The following is a 17,567-nucleotide window of genomic DNA, read 5'->3' on the forward strand; positions in this document are numbered from 1 at the left end:
CAAACTTTCCTCATGTGCATGCTTTCTTCTTCTCCTAGGCAAATTCCTGTTGTGTAAATTTGGCGATTTGGGATGCATCCTTTCTCAATGACTGGAAATTTCCCCTACCTTCACTCTCAAAAACATATCCAGTCCTCCTCCTAGCACTTTGATCCTCAACCAGGAATCCCTTTGTAGTTTTTTACAGAACATAAAAATAACTCAGTCAGTGAATTCCTCATGTCCCAGAGGTTTACTATGTGTGAATTCAATATTGTATCCAATTGTATCTGTAACACCAGAGAGTTAGGCCATTTGGTAAAATATCTGTAAGAAACATTTTTTTTTTTACCAAATGTATTTAGAATGGAATTAGATCTAGTCCAGGTCTATCACCCACTGGGTTTGTGATCATTAGCAATTTTTATGTGCCCCAAGGCCCACATCCCACATATGCCCTGAAGATAAAGTAATAAAAACCAATCAGGTACTTGAACTACGTCTAGAACATATTAAGCATTCTGTGAATGTTAGTTCTTGTGATTTTGCACTAGATGTTCTACTTGGTTTTAAGTATAAAATGTTGAATAAACCAGATATGAATTTGCCCTTACAGAGTTTTCATTTAACAGAAAAATGAACTTTTATTTAACAAAGCATGATTTCAATTTCTGGACATCTAATTAATAGCCCCTTAGAATTCCACTGCAATATCTGAAAACATCACCCCTACTTCTCTTATTAGTGCCTCCCATAGCACAAACATTTATGTTGAGGGTACTGTTTTCCCCTGCTCCTCAAATTAATGGCTGTCATTACACTATGGCAGAAGCAAGTAGCTGACTGTCAACCCGATTCACAGAGAGGTGTGAATAGAGGTGTGAATGAAAAAGAATAACCTCCTTTTTCATTTTCATATTTTCTCTAACTTTCATTACCTTATTCTCACATTGAAAATATTCCAATTTCTTTTCTACAGTGCTCAAAAGTCAGGCCTTAGGCTATAGGGTAGAGTAAAGAGCATACTATTCACCGTTTTTCTTTGTTTCCCCTAGTTCATACAGTGATTCTGTTTCTTTACACTTTAATTGGTTTTATCGTTATATCAACAACTCCAGACATAAAGATAGATGATAGATAGATATACATAGATATAGATAAAGAGAAAGTATGTATGAGAGAGAAAGCTTTTAAATGTTTTAAAACATAATAGGCTGTGAAGTATATTTTCTGACATTAACATGCCACAGGGTTGCTGTTTATTAAAGAAGAGTAAAGACTGTATTTCCCCTTCTCAATATTATCTGTGTTTAGTAAAACAGCTTTAAATTAGTAACATTTATACTGCCTAAGTAATCTTTGTATACAAATATTTCATTGTAACTTTCTATATAAATATAATTAATCAATGATAGAAGGCCTATGTTTTGGGGTCATTTACATTTGATATTTTAAATATTTTGAACAGCAGATTCAAAACATTTTGATATTTACATTTAAGGCACAAATATATAGAGGCATATCTTTTGTATATAAAGTTTATTTTGTATAGTGTAATAACCTGAATTGATATAACTTCCTCTAATATGATGTGTAAATATATATATGTAAGACAAACTGGCATAGCTTGATTACATTGTGTAATCTATCCTTTTCTTATCTTTAAATTATAATAATAATTATATTGATGAATATTTCTTCCATATCCAGAGGAGTGCTTTAGGTTCCCCAAAATCTGTAGCCATCAAGTTATTTATTTATCAGCTTTTAACATTTCTTCATGTTTTACTAATATAGAATTATGCTTTGTGTCTTTGAAATTTTTCCTAAATATTATTAGTTATATATTTAAGTAAATAATGACTTAAGAATTACAGTGAACTTATTTGATTCTTTAACATATTTTCTATTTAAATTAAAACATACTATATGCAAAACTCTTATAAACATGAATTGCAAAAATAATAATCTCAAAATCAAGTTCATCTCTTTGATATGAGATGAAATACATGAATTTGTCATTCAAGTTTCACTGTGTTTTACTTAGTATATTTTTATATTTGTTTAATATGAAAATAAAATTTTACTTTAAATAACTAATGGACAGATAAAAAGTATATGTATTTTGGAAAATTTAGAGGGATGTAAATATCCAAGTGTATACTCTTTTATTTTGTCTTTATAAACAAACGTTTATAAAATTAGTATAAGACATATAAACCATATTCTATCTAATTTTATTACTACTTTTAACTGTATAATAAATCATTATATTTCTTAATAAAACTTCAAGTATTTATTCCCTATAATCCACCATACTGTCTCTCAGCTTGCTAAAAAATAACATATCAATGATATTTTATCAGTGATTGCCAGTGTTTAAAAGCAATCCTTAGTATTTCCAGAGTTCTGAGAGGTGGAACAAGCATTTTATATGTGCGCTTTTAGCTTTTTAGTCACATCATAGAGTTTATTCCTAGTGTTTATATTCACCTCTTCGTGAAGTATCTTTGCTTAACTTCAAAGAACATCTACCCAATGATAGAGCTGATCACTGAAACTAAAATTTCACAACAAAAATATTCGAAAGAGTCAAATAGCTATATAAGACTGTTTTTACCTGTATCCATGATGAAAGTTTACAATATGCTGATGTTAAAAGAAAAATAAAATGGGTAACTCAAGAAAGTTCTAAAATTATGAACTATTTGTGTTTTTAGCATGTTGAAAATGCTTAATAATTCATATTTCAATAACCCCCAATTGTGAAAAACACACTTATTCTAACATATATCACATAGAGTTATGTAAAAGACATTACATGTAAATTAAAAAAAACACTTCTTTGAACTTCTGCACATCATAAAGTGATTTGTGTGGGGGGGATGAAAATCACTTTATCATTTTTCTTTCATCTAGTGAACACATGAGTGGATAATTTTTTAATGATAAAAGCTTACAGCTGGGATGAATTAAGTAAATATGTAGGGCTTACATCCACTCACAGGACACATCAATTCCATTACAGTTGAGAAAACAAGGGACTCAAGAGAATGAACTAAAGTTCTCATCGTTATGCTAATTAATTTTGAGAAAACATTAAAAAGCTTTGCTCAATTCATGTGTTAACATTCAAATATATCGACAGGAAATAAGCTGTTAGTATTTATCTTAATTATTATATGTCAGTTTTTGGAATTGCCATACACATATACACACAACATTGGAGAAACCTCCACCATAATTCAGTTAGACAAGTTATTGAGTGTCTAATGTATGTGGGGTTATTAAAATGGGTAGTGGGGTCAACATGGAATTCTCCTTGTTTTCAAAAACTTCCAAATATATGTAAGAACCAGACCCAAACTTTTAGAAATTATGTAAACTATACTGAAAATGTTCTACAATCTAGGTTTGTCCAAGGGCATGCTCCTAGGCTTCAGTTAAGGGTGATGTTAGAACCATGCTTTGAATCTTTATAGAAATACAGAAAAAAATAATTTAAAACATCATCAATATATTTTATTATGTTTATTTCCACTGTTAAAACACTTTTATATTTTGAAATATTTGAAACAAAGTTTAAAGTAATTTAAGTTTTATGATATAAAATTAGATAGCAAGGTTAAATTATAATATTGCATGTGGCACCAGAATTATACAGTTTACATCTTCTTTTGGATAATACTGATTTACACATGTGCAGGAAATAACCCATATTATGCAGCATATCAATAGGGGTAATTATAACTAACCATATTATCCATATTTAAAAGAAAGGCATAGGCCATTAATAATTAGACGTATTTTGGGAACAAAAAATATCTTGCAGGTAAATTTTAAAGCATTTTGGTTTGTTTCTTCATAGAAACTGTCTCTTTATTTTATTAACTATTCACAGTCAAATATACCAGAGTGAAAACACAAGCAGGATAAAAACATGTTAGATTTGTTTTTTAAATACATGTTTTCAGTTACCAGTAAATGCACTACTTATAAATTTCATGTGCTTTATATTCATTTTAAGAATGTTTGCCCCTAAAACATTTCCAATCAATTAAAAATACAATACAATACATTAATTAGACTCATTATATTCATCTTACTGATAAAATATATTTTGATACTTTTTCTTAGATAAAAGAAACACTTAAGTTTATAGAAAATGAGAAAAAAAAGTAACTTTTTTGAGGAAGTATTTAAATTTCTTCAAACATAAAACATTGCCTAATACAAAACACTTACAGCAACATATTTTTAAGAAAGATTGTTTCAAATTTGGAAGTATGTAAATATCTCTGTTTGGGCATGGGGGTTTCATGTAGGTACATCTGTTATACAAGTGACAGCAACTGATGCAGATGATGCCAACTATGGAAATAGTGCCAAAGTGGTCTATAGCATATTGCAAGGACAGCCATATTTTTCAGTGGACCCAGAATCAGGTACAACATTTAATCTTGGCCTATCTCTTATTGTATAATACATTAAGATGCATATTAATTTAGAGATTTAAAAAATATTTTTAAACCATTATTCATTCAGTTTCATGTTTCTTTTTGTTTCCCGTTGTTATTAAATGTAAACAAATGTAAACATTCTATTATTTCAATAACTTATTAGAACTCTTAGCTCTTTAAACTTTTATTCATTGGGTTTAAATTTGAAACACTTAAATACAAAATTTCACAGAGATTCAGCACATTATATGGCATAGAGAATACTCAAAACTTGAATGTGACAGTTATCAAAATTAAGCAACTATTTGTTTAATTTGTTTAAAGATTTTTGACTGAAGTTAATTTTTGTATTCAACAGAATAAAATACATTGATTTAGCAAAACCCATTTCATGAACAATAGCCTATGGCAAAACTCTTCTTGTTCTGTGAATTATGTTAAGGTGGTTATGGATTGAAAGGCATATTTAAATAAACTGACATTTATGTTTGTTATAATCAACTTCTGTAAAATGAGTTTTGTCTACCTTAATTTTAAAATTCAGTGATTTAATTGCAAAACTTGTGTCTACTTTTTTCAAAAGGTATAATAAAAACTGCATTACCAGACATGAGCAGAGAAAATAGAGAGCAGTACCAGGTTGTTATACAGGCCAAAGACATGGGCGGCCAGATGGGAGGCCTTTCTGGAACCACCACTGTCAACATCACACTGACAGATGTCAACAACAATCCTCCTCGATTTCCACAGAGTAAGGAATGTTTCAGTGATCTCATGACCAAAAACTTCTCGAACACACTACTAATAAAGTTTAACATTCACACTTCATACCTGTAGTTTTGCTATTAGTTTATGCGTAATGGCAAAACTACAATCCATTCCTCTTAAAAAAAAAAAAAAAAACTCACAATTTCCCGCAAATAGCGATGGTGATTATTTTCATCATTTTTTGGAGTATGCAAAGGGAGAAAACAAAGTATTACTCTTATATGGCAACTTTTTAATTAACTTTTCTACTTTTGAAGTGTTACAGAGTTTTCCAGACATCCTTTCTCAACATTCACTATGACCATCTTAAAATGTTCCTCTGGATCTGCTTCTTGGTTAGGATTATGGGCTCTCTTTTTTGGCTATCTAGATTCAAATACTGTGTCTTTCCTTTCACTTGTCCTACTTCAGCTATTTTGTTTGCATGTAAAACTTACAATGTCTTCTCTAATTGATTCTGAAATCAATTCTAATGGATTCTGGGTTTCAAGCGATTCTCTTACCCCAGCCTCCTGAGTAGCTGGGACTATAGGTAGGCACTACCACGCCCGGCTAATTTTTGTATTTTTAGTAGAGTCAGGTTTCACCATGTTGGCCAGGTTGGTTTCACTCTCTTGACCTCGTGATCCACCGGCCTCAGCCTCCAAAAGTGCTGGGATTACAGGTGTGAGCAACCTCATCTGGCTGAGACCATTGTTTAAGCACTGAGATGGCCAAGTGGAGAGTCTGGCTGACATCCATAGGAGAAGTTAACCTGTTCACCTGGATTCTGAATGCTTCTGGTGGGCATTATCATAAGACACAATGACTTCTTGATATTTTAAAAACATCAGTGCAGATCAGCTTATTTAGCATCATGTTTATATTTTCTTAGTGTCCCATAGAATTACGGTGTGAGGGTATTTTAGACATATTCAAGTTTGGTAGTATCTCTGTTACCAAGTTACGAAAATTACATCAGTTAACACCCTTTGAGTTGTCATCATCTTAGGGTGGACGTTAAACCATGGATGCTTTGCATTCACTGATGTCTTGCAGAGGAAGATTTCCATTCTCTGTTGAAATTTGTTATGTTGCAGTGAATAAATATATGAAGAGCCCTATCTCAAAATATTCAGTAAAAGGTTAAATTTAAATTCTTATCACTAATCTCAATACAGTAAAACATTTTTTTTCAGGTCAATTCGATTTAAAATGTTTTATCGAAATTTGATTGATGGACATAGTCATATGATACAGTTAAAGTTTGCCAAGAACACAAATAATAAGCCTAAATAACATAAACCTAAATTCCGCATTCATCATTCTTTATAAAGCGTATTGCTTGATGAATTCTTAATGTCTTGACATTCTATAATTATGTTAACTATAATAATGTCAACAAAAGTTTTGGAACAGTTACAGTAATAGTAAAATACTAAGGACTAGACCCAGAGCTAAATTTATGCATTCCAAAAAATAGACCTATGATGAATTATTATCATTATCATTCTTATTTCTTAGATGTGGACATCAAAGTTTGGAGAATTTAACTAACTGGCAAGGTGGTAAGAATTCAAACCAAGGCAGCTGGTTTTATATACTCATATTCTCAACCACCAAATAAACTGAAAATAATATAGACTTTGAAGTCAGAAAGAATTAGTTTTGCATTTTTCCTTTCCCAAATCTTCAGGGTAAGTTCCTTAAGGCCTGCCCCTGAAGATGATGTAGGTAAATTGATCCTTTTCGGACTAGTGTGAGGATTAAGTAAATTAGCATATGAGCCCTTTGACCTTGTATAGACTGCAGCACAGTGTAAATGTTCAAAAATATTTCTGACCTTCATTGACATTAAAATTTTCTTTTTCCTGTTGTCTCCTAAATAGGTAGCCACAAACTAAAATGCTTTCAGGGACAGCAGAATACAATATAATGCTTGGCTGAACAGACAAAAAAATAGAAAAATCCATGTCCCACTAAAAGATATTAAAATTAAAAACAAACAGGCAAAGAAAAGATGCATTGGTCTGTATGGCATTATTTTTCATTCCTGATTCAGAATAAAATCATAAATGCATTTTTAAAAAATAATTGAGTACATGTAAAAAATGTGTGATGACCATTTTGAAAGCCCCAGATGAACAGTAAATAATTGTTTTTCATGTTCTTTTAAGTCAAAAGTTCTAGATTCATATACGATGCCTACCATCAATAGTCTAAATAATCTTCTCCGTTTTGGGGACTTACACTTCTCCTTTACAAAATGAGAGTATTCTGCTGTTATAAATTATTTTTCCAACTTGATAAATATACAATTTTTGACAGCTTGCCATTCAATAGTATAAAAACTCTCCCTATTTAAAATTAATGTGTTTAAGTGAAAAATGCAGAGGTAATGAAATAATGTTATCTAAAGATGAAATGTCAAAACAGCTCTTACTTAACTTATAGGTACGTATCAATTTAATTCTCCTGAGTCTGTACCTCTTGGAACTCATCTTGGAAGGATAAAAGCCAATGACCCTGATGTGGGGCAAAATGCAGAGATGGAATATAGCATTGCTGAAGGAGATGGTGCAGACATGTTCGATGTCATCACTGACAAGGACACACAGGAAGGGATTATAACTGTCAAACAGGTTTCTTTTCGCTGTCTTTATTTTTTCATTGAGTGCTTTATGATTTATTTTTGCTTTTCAGTAAAGGGAAGAAAAGCCTGGGGTTTATTTTCTCCCATCTTTTACATGCTGTCTATCCTAAAGATAAGTGGGAATAGTGGTGATCTCACTTCAAACAAGTTAAATGTCTTCATCATTGGCACTTATAAACCTCAGCGGCTCATGCTTACACTAGACAACAGTCAAATTAAAATTAGATAAACTTAAAGGTACTTGTTTTATATTTCTCCATAGAGGAAAAAATAGACATGCAGCTATCATTATTTCACGCGCTTTTCAAAATACTTCCATTGTACCTGTGATGATTTATTTAAATAAATGAAACCTGAAGATACCTTGTGTTTTCTGTTGGTTGCCTCAATTTTCAATGCAGTGTGGGAGAACATTCTGAATCTTTACATGTAATAATATAGCTCAATATTGATCATTTTATATTGTTCTTATTTCACTTTTTATTTATATCTTACTTTCCACAAGTGCTTAAATTTGTTAATAAAATAGAAATAACTTTTATTCTATATTTCTATTTTATTATATTTTTCCTCTGGCTATAACAGTATAACTTTAGTAATGACAATACACAATGTATAAATGCATTAGATAGTACTTTCTTTACCTGTCACCAAAAACTTGAAGTATACTACTAAGTGAGACTCAATCTCAACGTGTTGAGTAATTATAGTAAATTAACCCTCTATAAATAAGTACATGGTGAAACAAATACTTACAAATTTATTTTATGTACCTATGAAGCAATAATTGAGAAAGTTATTTAAACAAAATTGTTGATATAATCAGGATTTCTGGCTATTAAAATTTGAAATCCTCTTCCATTGTCATATCTTCTGAATTATGCTAATTTCTTTCGTTTAACTTCAGAATTTAGATTTTGAAAATAAAATGCTCTACACTTTAAGAGTGGACGCCAGCAACACTCACCCTGATCCACGATTCTTATACCTGGGACCTTTCAAAGACACGGCTGTGGTCAAAATATCTGTGGAAGATATAGATGAGCCTCCTGTGTTCAGTAAAGTCTCTTATTTGATAGAAGTAGATGAAGATGTAAAGGAGGGCAGCATCATTGGACAGGTTACAGCGTATGACCCAGATGTCAGGAACAATTTAATAAAGTAAGTGCTTTGAAAATATTTATGTTTTTAGAAATATAATAACCTATCATAAAGAAAAAGAAAGAAATATAATAATCTCACTCTTTACAAACCGTGTGGGAGAAAAGGTTGCACAATGTATAATCAAGCATAGTAATACTATTGAACTCTTCCAGACCACAAATTCTTAGCTTGGCTGTCTTTGATATGCGCTGGGTACAAGGTAGAGAGTATTATAATATTTTTCTGGAGATAATAAAACTGAGGCACCGAGTACTTAAATTATTTGCCCAATGTTTATTAGCAAAGCTGGGTTTAGAACCAGGAAGTTTAACTGCAGAGTTGATGATTTTAATTCCTTTATCGTCGGTGTAGTTCTTGTCTCATTGTCCCTCTTGGTTAAATAAAAGTTCAAAAAAAATAATGAAATTAATAAATTAGAAAAAAGTATGTTATCCTAGAAATAATGAAATATTTTCTTTTGAATATTGTTCACATATATATGTGTGTGTGTATGTATGTACATATATATGTATATACTTTAAGTTCTGGGATACATGTGCAGAAGGTGCAGGTTCGTTGCTTAGGTATACATGTGCCATTGTGGTTTCCTGCACCCATTAACTTGTCATCTACATTAGGTATTTCTCACAGTGCTATCCCTGACCCAGTTTCCCACCCCTCAACAGGTCCCAGTGTGTGATAGCCCCCTCTCTGTATCCACTAAGGCCTAATACATATTAACATTTTGAATAATATTATGTCGGTTATATTCCCAAAACACAGAGTATTGCTAAATGGATGACATTTAAGTCAATAAGAAAGATAAAAGTATTAATTTGTATAGTATAATATCTTTCAAAATTTCGAATAACTTTTTACCATTTTATAGGCTTTAAATTTGCTAGAAACATAAAAAAATTCACATATTGTTCAAAGGGGAATTTAAATGTAGTTGGCACGTATAGACATTTATGCATTGGGTGGATAATTATAGGTGGATGTGTGGAGGAAAATATTGACAGCTGAAGAGATGGACAATACATTAACCTATTAAACATATGGCTAATAAATTACCTAAAATTCTACTTTGCTTAAAATTTAATGTTAGGGAAAATAAGTGGTTAAATTAATTTCATGTCCTTTACACATAGCAAATTAATAATCACAATACTAAATATATAATTAATTTTCATTTTAGGACTATCCAAATATGTTAATTCACAAAGCAATTTGTTGCACTAAATATATTTTAATGATGATTTAATTTGTTGGTCAGATTAATATATTATTAAACATGTTAACCTTTGTAATTAAGAAACAGTCCATAAAATCCAATCTGTAGTTAATATCCAAAGCTGATATTAGCTTGAAAATTTGAGTTAACTTTAGGTTTATTACATTGATTCCCTGTTCATCTGTTTTTAAAAAATAAATTGTTAGTGCTAAATTATGCATTTTATATATTGTTTAACATCATTTTTGAAACATGACTTCTTGTTAATATTGGAGATTATTTTACTCTGGCAGAATTTTTATCAGTATATATAAAATGTTTAATTTAAAATCTTCATATTGCTTAAAGTAAAACTCTTGAAACAAAATGATGAAGTGATCTAGTTTTCCAATGATCAATGTATATGTACTAACATGTTCATATCCAAAGCAATGTAGATTTGTGTTTCATTGAAATGGTATCTGACTGCTTGGTGTTGGTGTCTCTTGTATGCAGGCCTATTAGATAAAAGTATAAATTATTTTTAAGTTTTCTGCAGTACTGAGATGGAAATAAGCATTCATCTATTTTTCTTTAAAGGATAAGGGGTTGTTCATACCACTAGCTACAAATGCTCAATAAGTGTCTGTTACTGACAGTCTTTGTCATGTTTAAAAAAAGTCATCAATGTTGGTTGTTCCTTTATTTCTCCTTAGCATTTGTTGCACCAAATGTTTATGCTTGAAATCCTACATTCATTTTAAAAGTAATAGATTGTAACTTTTTTCAATGCAAACACACATTATCAGAAAATTGTAAACAATAACATTATATCAACTTAGATAATGAACTATGTTATTGCTGGACAATTGAATATTTTTGAGTCTGAATGAGACCAAATATTTATAATAATACGTGTGTCTTTTCTTCATCCATCTAGCATATGTGTGTATTAGGAATTCAATAAATGTTGGGTACCTCACAAGAGAAATGATTCCCCTTCTATGTCACCAAGGGTATATGTTCGTTTATTCAGATCAGGGGTCCCATGAAGCTTTGTCAGTTCTTCAGCATTCCTTTCTGAACAAATGTTTTCATCTTCTCAGTAAGTCCTACATAAGCAGCAACATATATGTTCTTTAGTAAAACTGTAGCATCAAATTAATGACATCTAGACTGTCTTAAACCTTTTGTCTACTCTTTCTTCCATAAAATACTGTCCATCATGTATTTAGCTCTTGCTCTGAAGTGGAAACTGTTTAGAAGTTTATATTTATTGGCTCATTTAGGCTTCATCACAATGTATGAGGCAGGCACAATTATTATCACTCCAATTTTACAGAAGAATAAACTTATATGAAAAAAATTCAAGTAATTTTTCCAAGGAAACAGTGCAAATAATTTGCAGATATCTGAGTAGAAATCCAATTTGTTATCAAATATACAGTATGTGGTTTCTCTGTGACTTGATTATGAGGTAGAAGTAATTAATATGATGCTCTCCATTTGTAGACAAATTCAGCTGATCTCAGAGGTACCAAGCAAAGCTCTCAAGGGCAAAATTATGTAGGAAGCAAAACATGGCTTTTGTCCCTAAGACTTTGGTCCAATTATTTTCCAGGACTACAAAATGGAATTTCATAAACGCTAAATATATTATCTTAGGAAACTATGGTTTTGTTTCCATTCTTTTAATCGCGTCATTGAGGTGTAATTGACCTGCAGTAAACCTACCAAATGTAAAGTATAGGAGTATAACACTGATCTGCTTTCTTTCGATAGATTCAATTCTCTTTTCTTTTCTTTCTCTCCTTCCTTCCTTCTTTCCTTCCTTCCCTCCCTCCCTCCCTCCCTTCCTTCCTTCCTTCCTCTCTCTCTTCTTTCTTTCTTTCTTTCTTTCTTTCTTTCTTTCTTTCTTTCTTTCTTTCTTTCTTTCTTTCTTTCTTTCTCTCTCTCTCTCTCTCTCTTTCTTTCTTTCTTTCTTCTTTCTTTTTTTTTTTTTCTTGAGATGGAGTTTTGCTCTTGTTACCCAGGCTGGAGTGCAATGGTGCGATCGGGGCTCACCGCCACCTTTGCCTTCCAAGTTCAAGCGATTCTCCTGCTTCAGCCTTCCCAGTAGCTGGGATTACAGGCATGCACCACCATGCCCAGCTAATATTTGCTTTTCTTTTTCTTTTCTTTTTTTTTTTTTTTTGAGACGGAGTTTCTCTCGTTACCCAGGCTGGAGTGCAATGGCGCGATCTCGGCTCACCACAACCTCCGCCTCCTGGGTTCAAGCAATTCTCCTGCCTCAGCCTCCTGAGTAGCTGGGATTACAGGCACGCGCCACCATGCCCAGCTAATTTTTTGTATTTTTAGTAGAGACGGGGTTTCACCATGTTGACCAGGATTGTCTTGCTCTGTTGACCCCGTCATCACCCACCTCGGCCTCCCAAAGTGCTGGGATTACAGGCGTGAACCACCGCGCCCTGCCCTAATATTTATATTTTTAATACAGACGGGGTTTCTCCACATTGGTCAGGGTGATCTTGAACACCCAACCTCAGGTGATCAACCCACCTAGGCCTCCCAAAGTTCTGGGATTACAGGAGTGAGCTACTGAGCCCAGCCAATAGATTGGATTTTCTAGAATCCTATGTAAATGAATCCTGTGTGTTCATTCTTGTTGAGTGCATGAATAGTTTTCTTCCTTTAATAGCTAAATGGCACTTCAATATATAAAAATATAACAATTTTCTTATTCACTCACTTGTTATTTGCCCTTTTGGATTGTTTCCAACCCTGGAATATTGTATTTATACAAATATGTATGCGAGTACACACGTACACACTTTTGCATCATTGGATAACTACAGGCTTTCATTTCTTTTTGGTAAATACCTAGAAGAGTAATCATTGACCATACAGAAGATAAATGTTTAAGAAACTGACAGATTGTTCAAAGTAGTTGTACAATTTTAACATTTCCACCAGTATGTATGAAGGTTCCAATTGCTCCACTTTCTCATCAATACTTAGTGCAGTTGGGCCCTTTAATTTTAGCTATTCAAGTGAGCAGTAGTATCTCATTTTGGTTTTTATATTCCCCCATAGCTAATGACTTCAAATATTTGTCACATGTTTATATGTCACCCACATACATTCTTTGAGGAATTGTCCATTCACATACTCATCTTTATTTATATTTTACTGGATTGTTTTTTAAAAAAATTATTTATTATACTTTAAGTTCTGGGGTACATATGCAGATGGTGCAGGTTTATTACATAGGTATACAAGTGCCATGGTGGTGCTTTGCTGCATTCATTGGCCCATCATCTACATTAAGTATTTTTCCTAATGCTATTCTCCCAACTCTCCTACCCCCTGCTATTCCTCCCTTAGCCCCTCACCCCACAAGACTCCAGTGTGTGATGTTCCCCTCCCTGTGTCCATGTGTTCTCATTGTTAAACATTCAATTATGAATGAGAACACATGGTGCCTGGTTTTCTGTTCCTGTGTCAGTTTGCTGAGAATGATGATTTTCAGTTTTATCCAGGTCCCTGCACAGAACATGAAATCTTTTTTTTTATGGCTGCATAGTATTCCGTGGTGTATATTTGTCACAGTTTCTTATTACAGTCTGTCACTGATGGGCAATTGTAAATCCTGATGGCTGCTGTCTTTTTTTTTTTTTTTTTTTTCTGAGACATCTTGCCCAGAAAGAAGGGAATCTGCTACAGTCTGTCTGCAGAGATCTTGCTGAGCTGCCACACTGGGCTCTGCCCAGCTTCTGTGTAAATTTTCCAGGGGCTTTTTTTACACAGGCAATGTTGAAACCATCTACTGGAGCCTCAGCAATGACAGGTGTTCCTCCCCCCACCAAGCTCTAATGTCCTTGGTCCAGCTCAGACTGCTGTGCTGGCTGCAAGAATTTCAAGCCAGTGGAGATTAGCTTGCTGGTTTTCCTGGGGGTGGGACCCACCAAGCCAGCTTGCTTGGCTCCCTGGCTTTAGCTCCCTTTTTTGGGGGGAATGAACAGTTCTGTCTCACTGGTGTTCCAGGTGCAACTGGACTAAACTTTTGGTTTTATAATTTTTTCTTTTACATTTTTTTCTTTTTTTAAGTTGTACTTCAAGTTCTGGGATAAATGAGCAGAACGTGCAGGTTTGTTATATAGGTATACACATGCCATGGTGGTTTGCTGCATCCATTAACCCGTCACCTATATTAGGTATTTCTCCTAATGCAATCACTCTCCTGCCCCACACTCAGTGAAAGGCCCTGGTGTGTGATGCTCCCCTCCCTGTGTCCATGTGTTCTCGTTCAACACACACCTAAGAGTGAGAACATGTGGTGTTCGATTTTCTGTTCTTGTGTCAGTTTGCTGAGAATGATGGTTTCCAGCTTCATCCATGTCCCTACAAAGGACATGAACCATCGTTTTTGATGGCTGCATAATATTCCATGGTGTATATGTGCCACATTTTCCCTGTCCAGTCTGTCATTGATGGGCATTTGGGTTGATTCCAGGTCTTTGCTATTGTAAACAGTGCTGCAATGAACATTTGTGTGCATGTGACCTTATAGTAGAACGATTGATAATCCTTTGGATATATAGCTAGTAATGGGATTTCTGGGTCAAATGGAATTTCTATTTCTAGGTCCTTGAGGAATCGCCACACTGTCTTCCACAATGGTTGAACTAATTTACACTCCCACCAACAGTGTAAAAGTGTTTCCATTTCTCCACATCCTCTCCAGCATCTGTTTCCAGATTTTTTAATGATCACCATTCTAACTTGCATGAGATGGTATCTCAGTGTAGTTTTGATTTGCATTTCTCTAATGACCAGTGATGATGAGCATTTTTTCATATGTTTGTTGGCCTCATGTATGTCTTCTTTTATAAAGTGTCTGTTCATATCCTTTGTCCACTTTTGAATGGGCTTGTTTTTTTCTTGTAAATCTGTTTTAGTTCTTTGTAGATTCTGGATATCAGCCCTTTGTCAGATGGGTAGACTGCAAATGTTTTTCCCCATTCTCTTGGTTGCTGATTCACTCTAATGACTGTTTCTTTTGCTGTGCAGAAGCTGTGGAGCTTGATTAGGTTCCATTTGTCTATTTATGCTTTTGTTGCCAATGCTTTTGGTGTTTTGGTCATGAAGTCCTTGCTTACGCCTATGGTCTGAATGGTTTTGCCTAGATTTTCTTCTAGGGATTTTATAGTGCTAGGTCTTGTGTTTAAGTCTTTAATCCATTTGGAGTTAATTTTGTTGTAAGGTGGCAGGAAGGGGTCCAGTTTCTGCTTTCTGCATATGGCTAGCCAGTTTTCCCAACACCGTTTATTAAACAGGGAATCCTTTCCCCATTGCTTGTTTTTGTCAGGTTTGTCAAAGATCGGAAGGTTGTAGATGTGTTGTGTTGCCTCGGAGGCCTCTGTTCTGTTCCATTGGTCTATATCTCTGTTTTGGTACCAGTACCAAGCTGTTTTGATTACTGTAGCCTTGTAGTATAGTTTGAAGTCCGGTAGGGTGATGCCTCCCACTGTGTTCTTTTTGCTTAGAATTGACTTGGCTATGTGAGCTCTCTTTTGGTTCTATATGAATTTTTAGATGTTTTTTTTTTTTTTTCCAATTCTGTGAAGAAGGTCATGGGTAGCTTGATGGTGATAGCATTAAATCTGTAAATTACTTTGAGCAAGTGGCCATTTTCAGGATATCGATTCTTCTAACCATGAACATGGAATGTTTCTCCATCTGTTTGTGTCTTCTCTTACCTTGTTGAGCAGTGGTTTGTAGTTCTCCTTGAAGAGGTACTTTAATTTCTTTGCTAGTTGTATTCCTAGGTACTTTTTCTCTTTGTAGCAATTGTGAATGGCAGTTCATTCTTGATTTGGCTCTCTTTAAGTCTGTTATTGGTGTATAGAAATGCTTGTGATTTTTGCACATTGATTCAAAAAAAAAAAAAAAACTCAAAACCTAGCAGAAGACAAGAAATAACTAAGATCAGAGCAGAACTGAAAAAGATAGAGACACAAAAAGCCCTTCAAAAAAATCAATAAATCCAGGAGCTGGTTTTTTGAAAAGATCAACAAAATAGACAGACCACTAGCCAGATTAATAAAAAAGAAAAGAGAGAATAATCAAATATATGCAATAAAAAACAGTAAAGGAGAGATCACCACAGATTCCACAGAAACACAAACCATCATCAGAGATTATTACAAACAACTCTATGCACATAAACCAGTAAACCTGGAAGAAATTGATAAATTCCTGGACACTTGCATACTCCCAATCCTAAACCAGGAAGAAGTTGAAACTCTGAATAGACCAATAACAAGGTATGATGTTGAGGCAGCAATTAAGAGCCTACCACACAAAAACAGCCCGGGTCCAGATGGGTTCACAGCCGAATTCTATCAGACATAGGAAGAGGAGCTGGTAGCATTCCTGCTGAAACTATTCCAAACAATCCAAAAAGAGGGAATCCTTCCCAAATCATTTTGAGACCAACATCATGCTGATACCAAAACCCAGCAGAGACTCAACAAGAAAAGAAAATTTCAGGCCAATATCCATGATGAACATAGATGCAAAAATCTTCAATAAAATACTGGCAAACCGATTGCAAAGGCACATCAAAAAGCTTATCCACCATGATCAAGTAAGACTCATCCCGGGGATGCAAGCCTGGTTCAACATACGCAAGTCTATAAACATAATTCACCACATAAACAGAACCAAAGACAAAAACCACATGATTATCTCGATTGATGCAGAGAAGGCCTTTGACAAAATTCAACAGCCCTTTATGCTAAAAACCCTCAATAAATTAGGTATTGGTGTAATGTATCTCAAAATAATAAAAGGTATTTATGACGAACCAACAGCCAATATCATACTGAATGGGCATAAAATGGAAGCATTCTCTTTGAAATCTGGCACTAGACAAGGATGCCCTCTCTCACCACTCCTATTCAATATAGTACTGGAAGTTCTAGCCAGAGCAATCAGGCAATAAAAAGAAATAAAGGGTATTCAAATAGGAAAGGAACAAGTCAAATTGTCTCTATTTGCAGACGACATGATTGTATATCTAAAAGACCCCATTGTCTCAGCCCAAAATCTCCTGAAACAGATAAACAACTTCAGTGAAGTCTCAGGATACAAAATCAATGTGCAAAAATCACAAGCATTCCTATACACCAATAACAGACTTAAAGAGAGCCAAATCAAGGACCAACTGCCATTCACAGTTTCTCTAGTTCTTTTAATTGCAATGTTAGGGTGTTGATTTTAGATCTTTCCCACTTTCTCCTGTGGGCATTTGGTGCTATAAATTTCCCTCTAAACAGTGCTTTAGCTGTGACCCAGAGATTCCGGTATG

The 17,567-nt window shown here is 33.8% G+C and overlaps 1 protein-coding gene across 1 annotated transcript in view; it reads left to right on the plus strand.

Moving 5' to 3' along the window:
• Positions 1-17,567, plus strand: part of CDH9 (cadherin 9) — a 158,162-nt gene that overhangs the window by 118,574 nt on the left and 22,021 nt on the right. Inside the window, exons 4-7 of the mRNA XM_002745093.6 lie at positions 4,305-4,424; positions 5,023-5,190; positions 7,641-7,828; positions 8,747-9,000. Coding sequence (XP_002745139.3) covers positions 4,305-4,424; positions 5,023-5,190; positions 7,641-7,828; positions 8,747-9,000 — 730 coding nt within the window. The remainder of the gene's footprint in view (positions 1-4,304; positions 4,425-5,022; positions 5,191-7,640; positions 7,829-8,746; positions 9,001-17,567) is intronic.

Source organism: Callithrix jacchus, chromosome 2, assembly GCF_049354715.1.
Source record: "Callithrix jacchus isolate 240 chromosome 2, calJac240_pri, whole genome shotgun sequence".
NCBI lineage: Eukaryota > Metazoa > Chordata > Mammalia > Primates > Cebidae > Callithrix > Callithrix jacchus.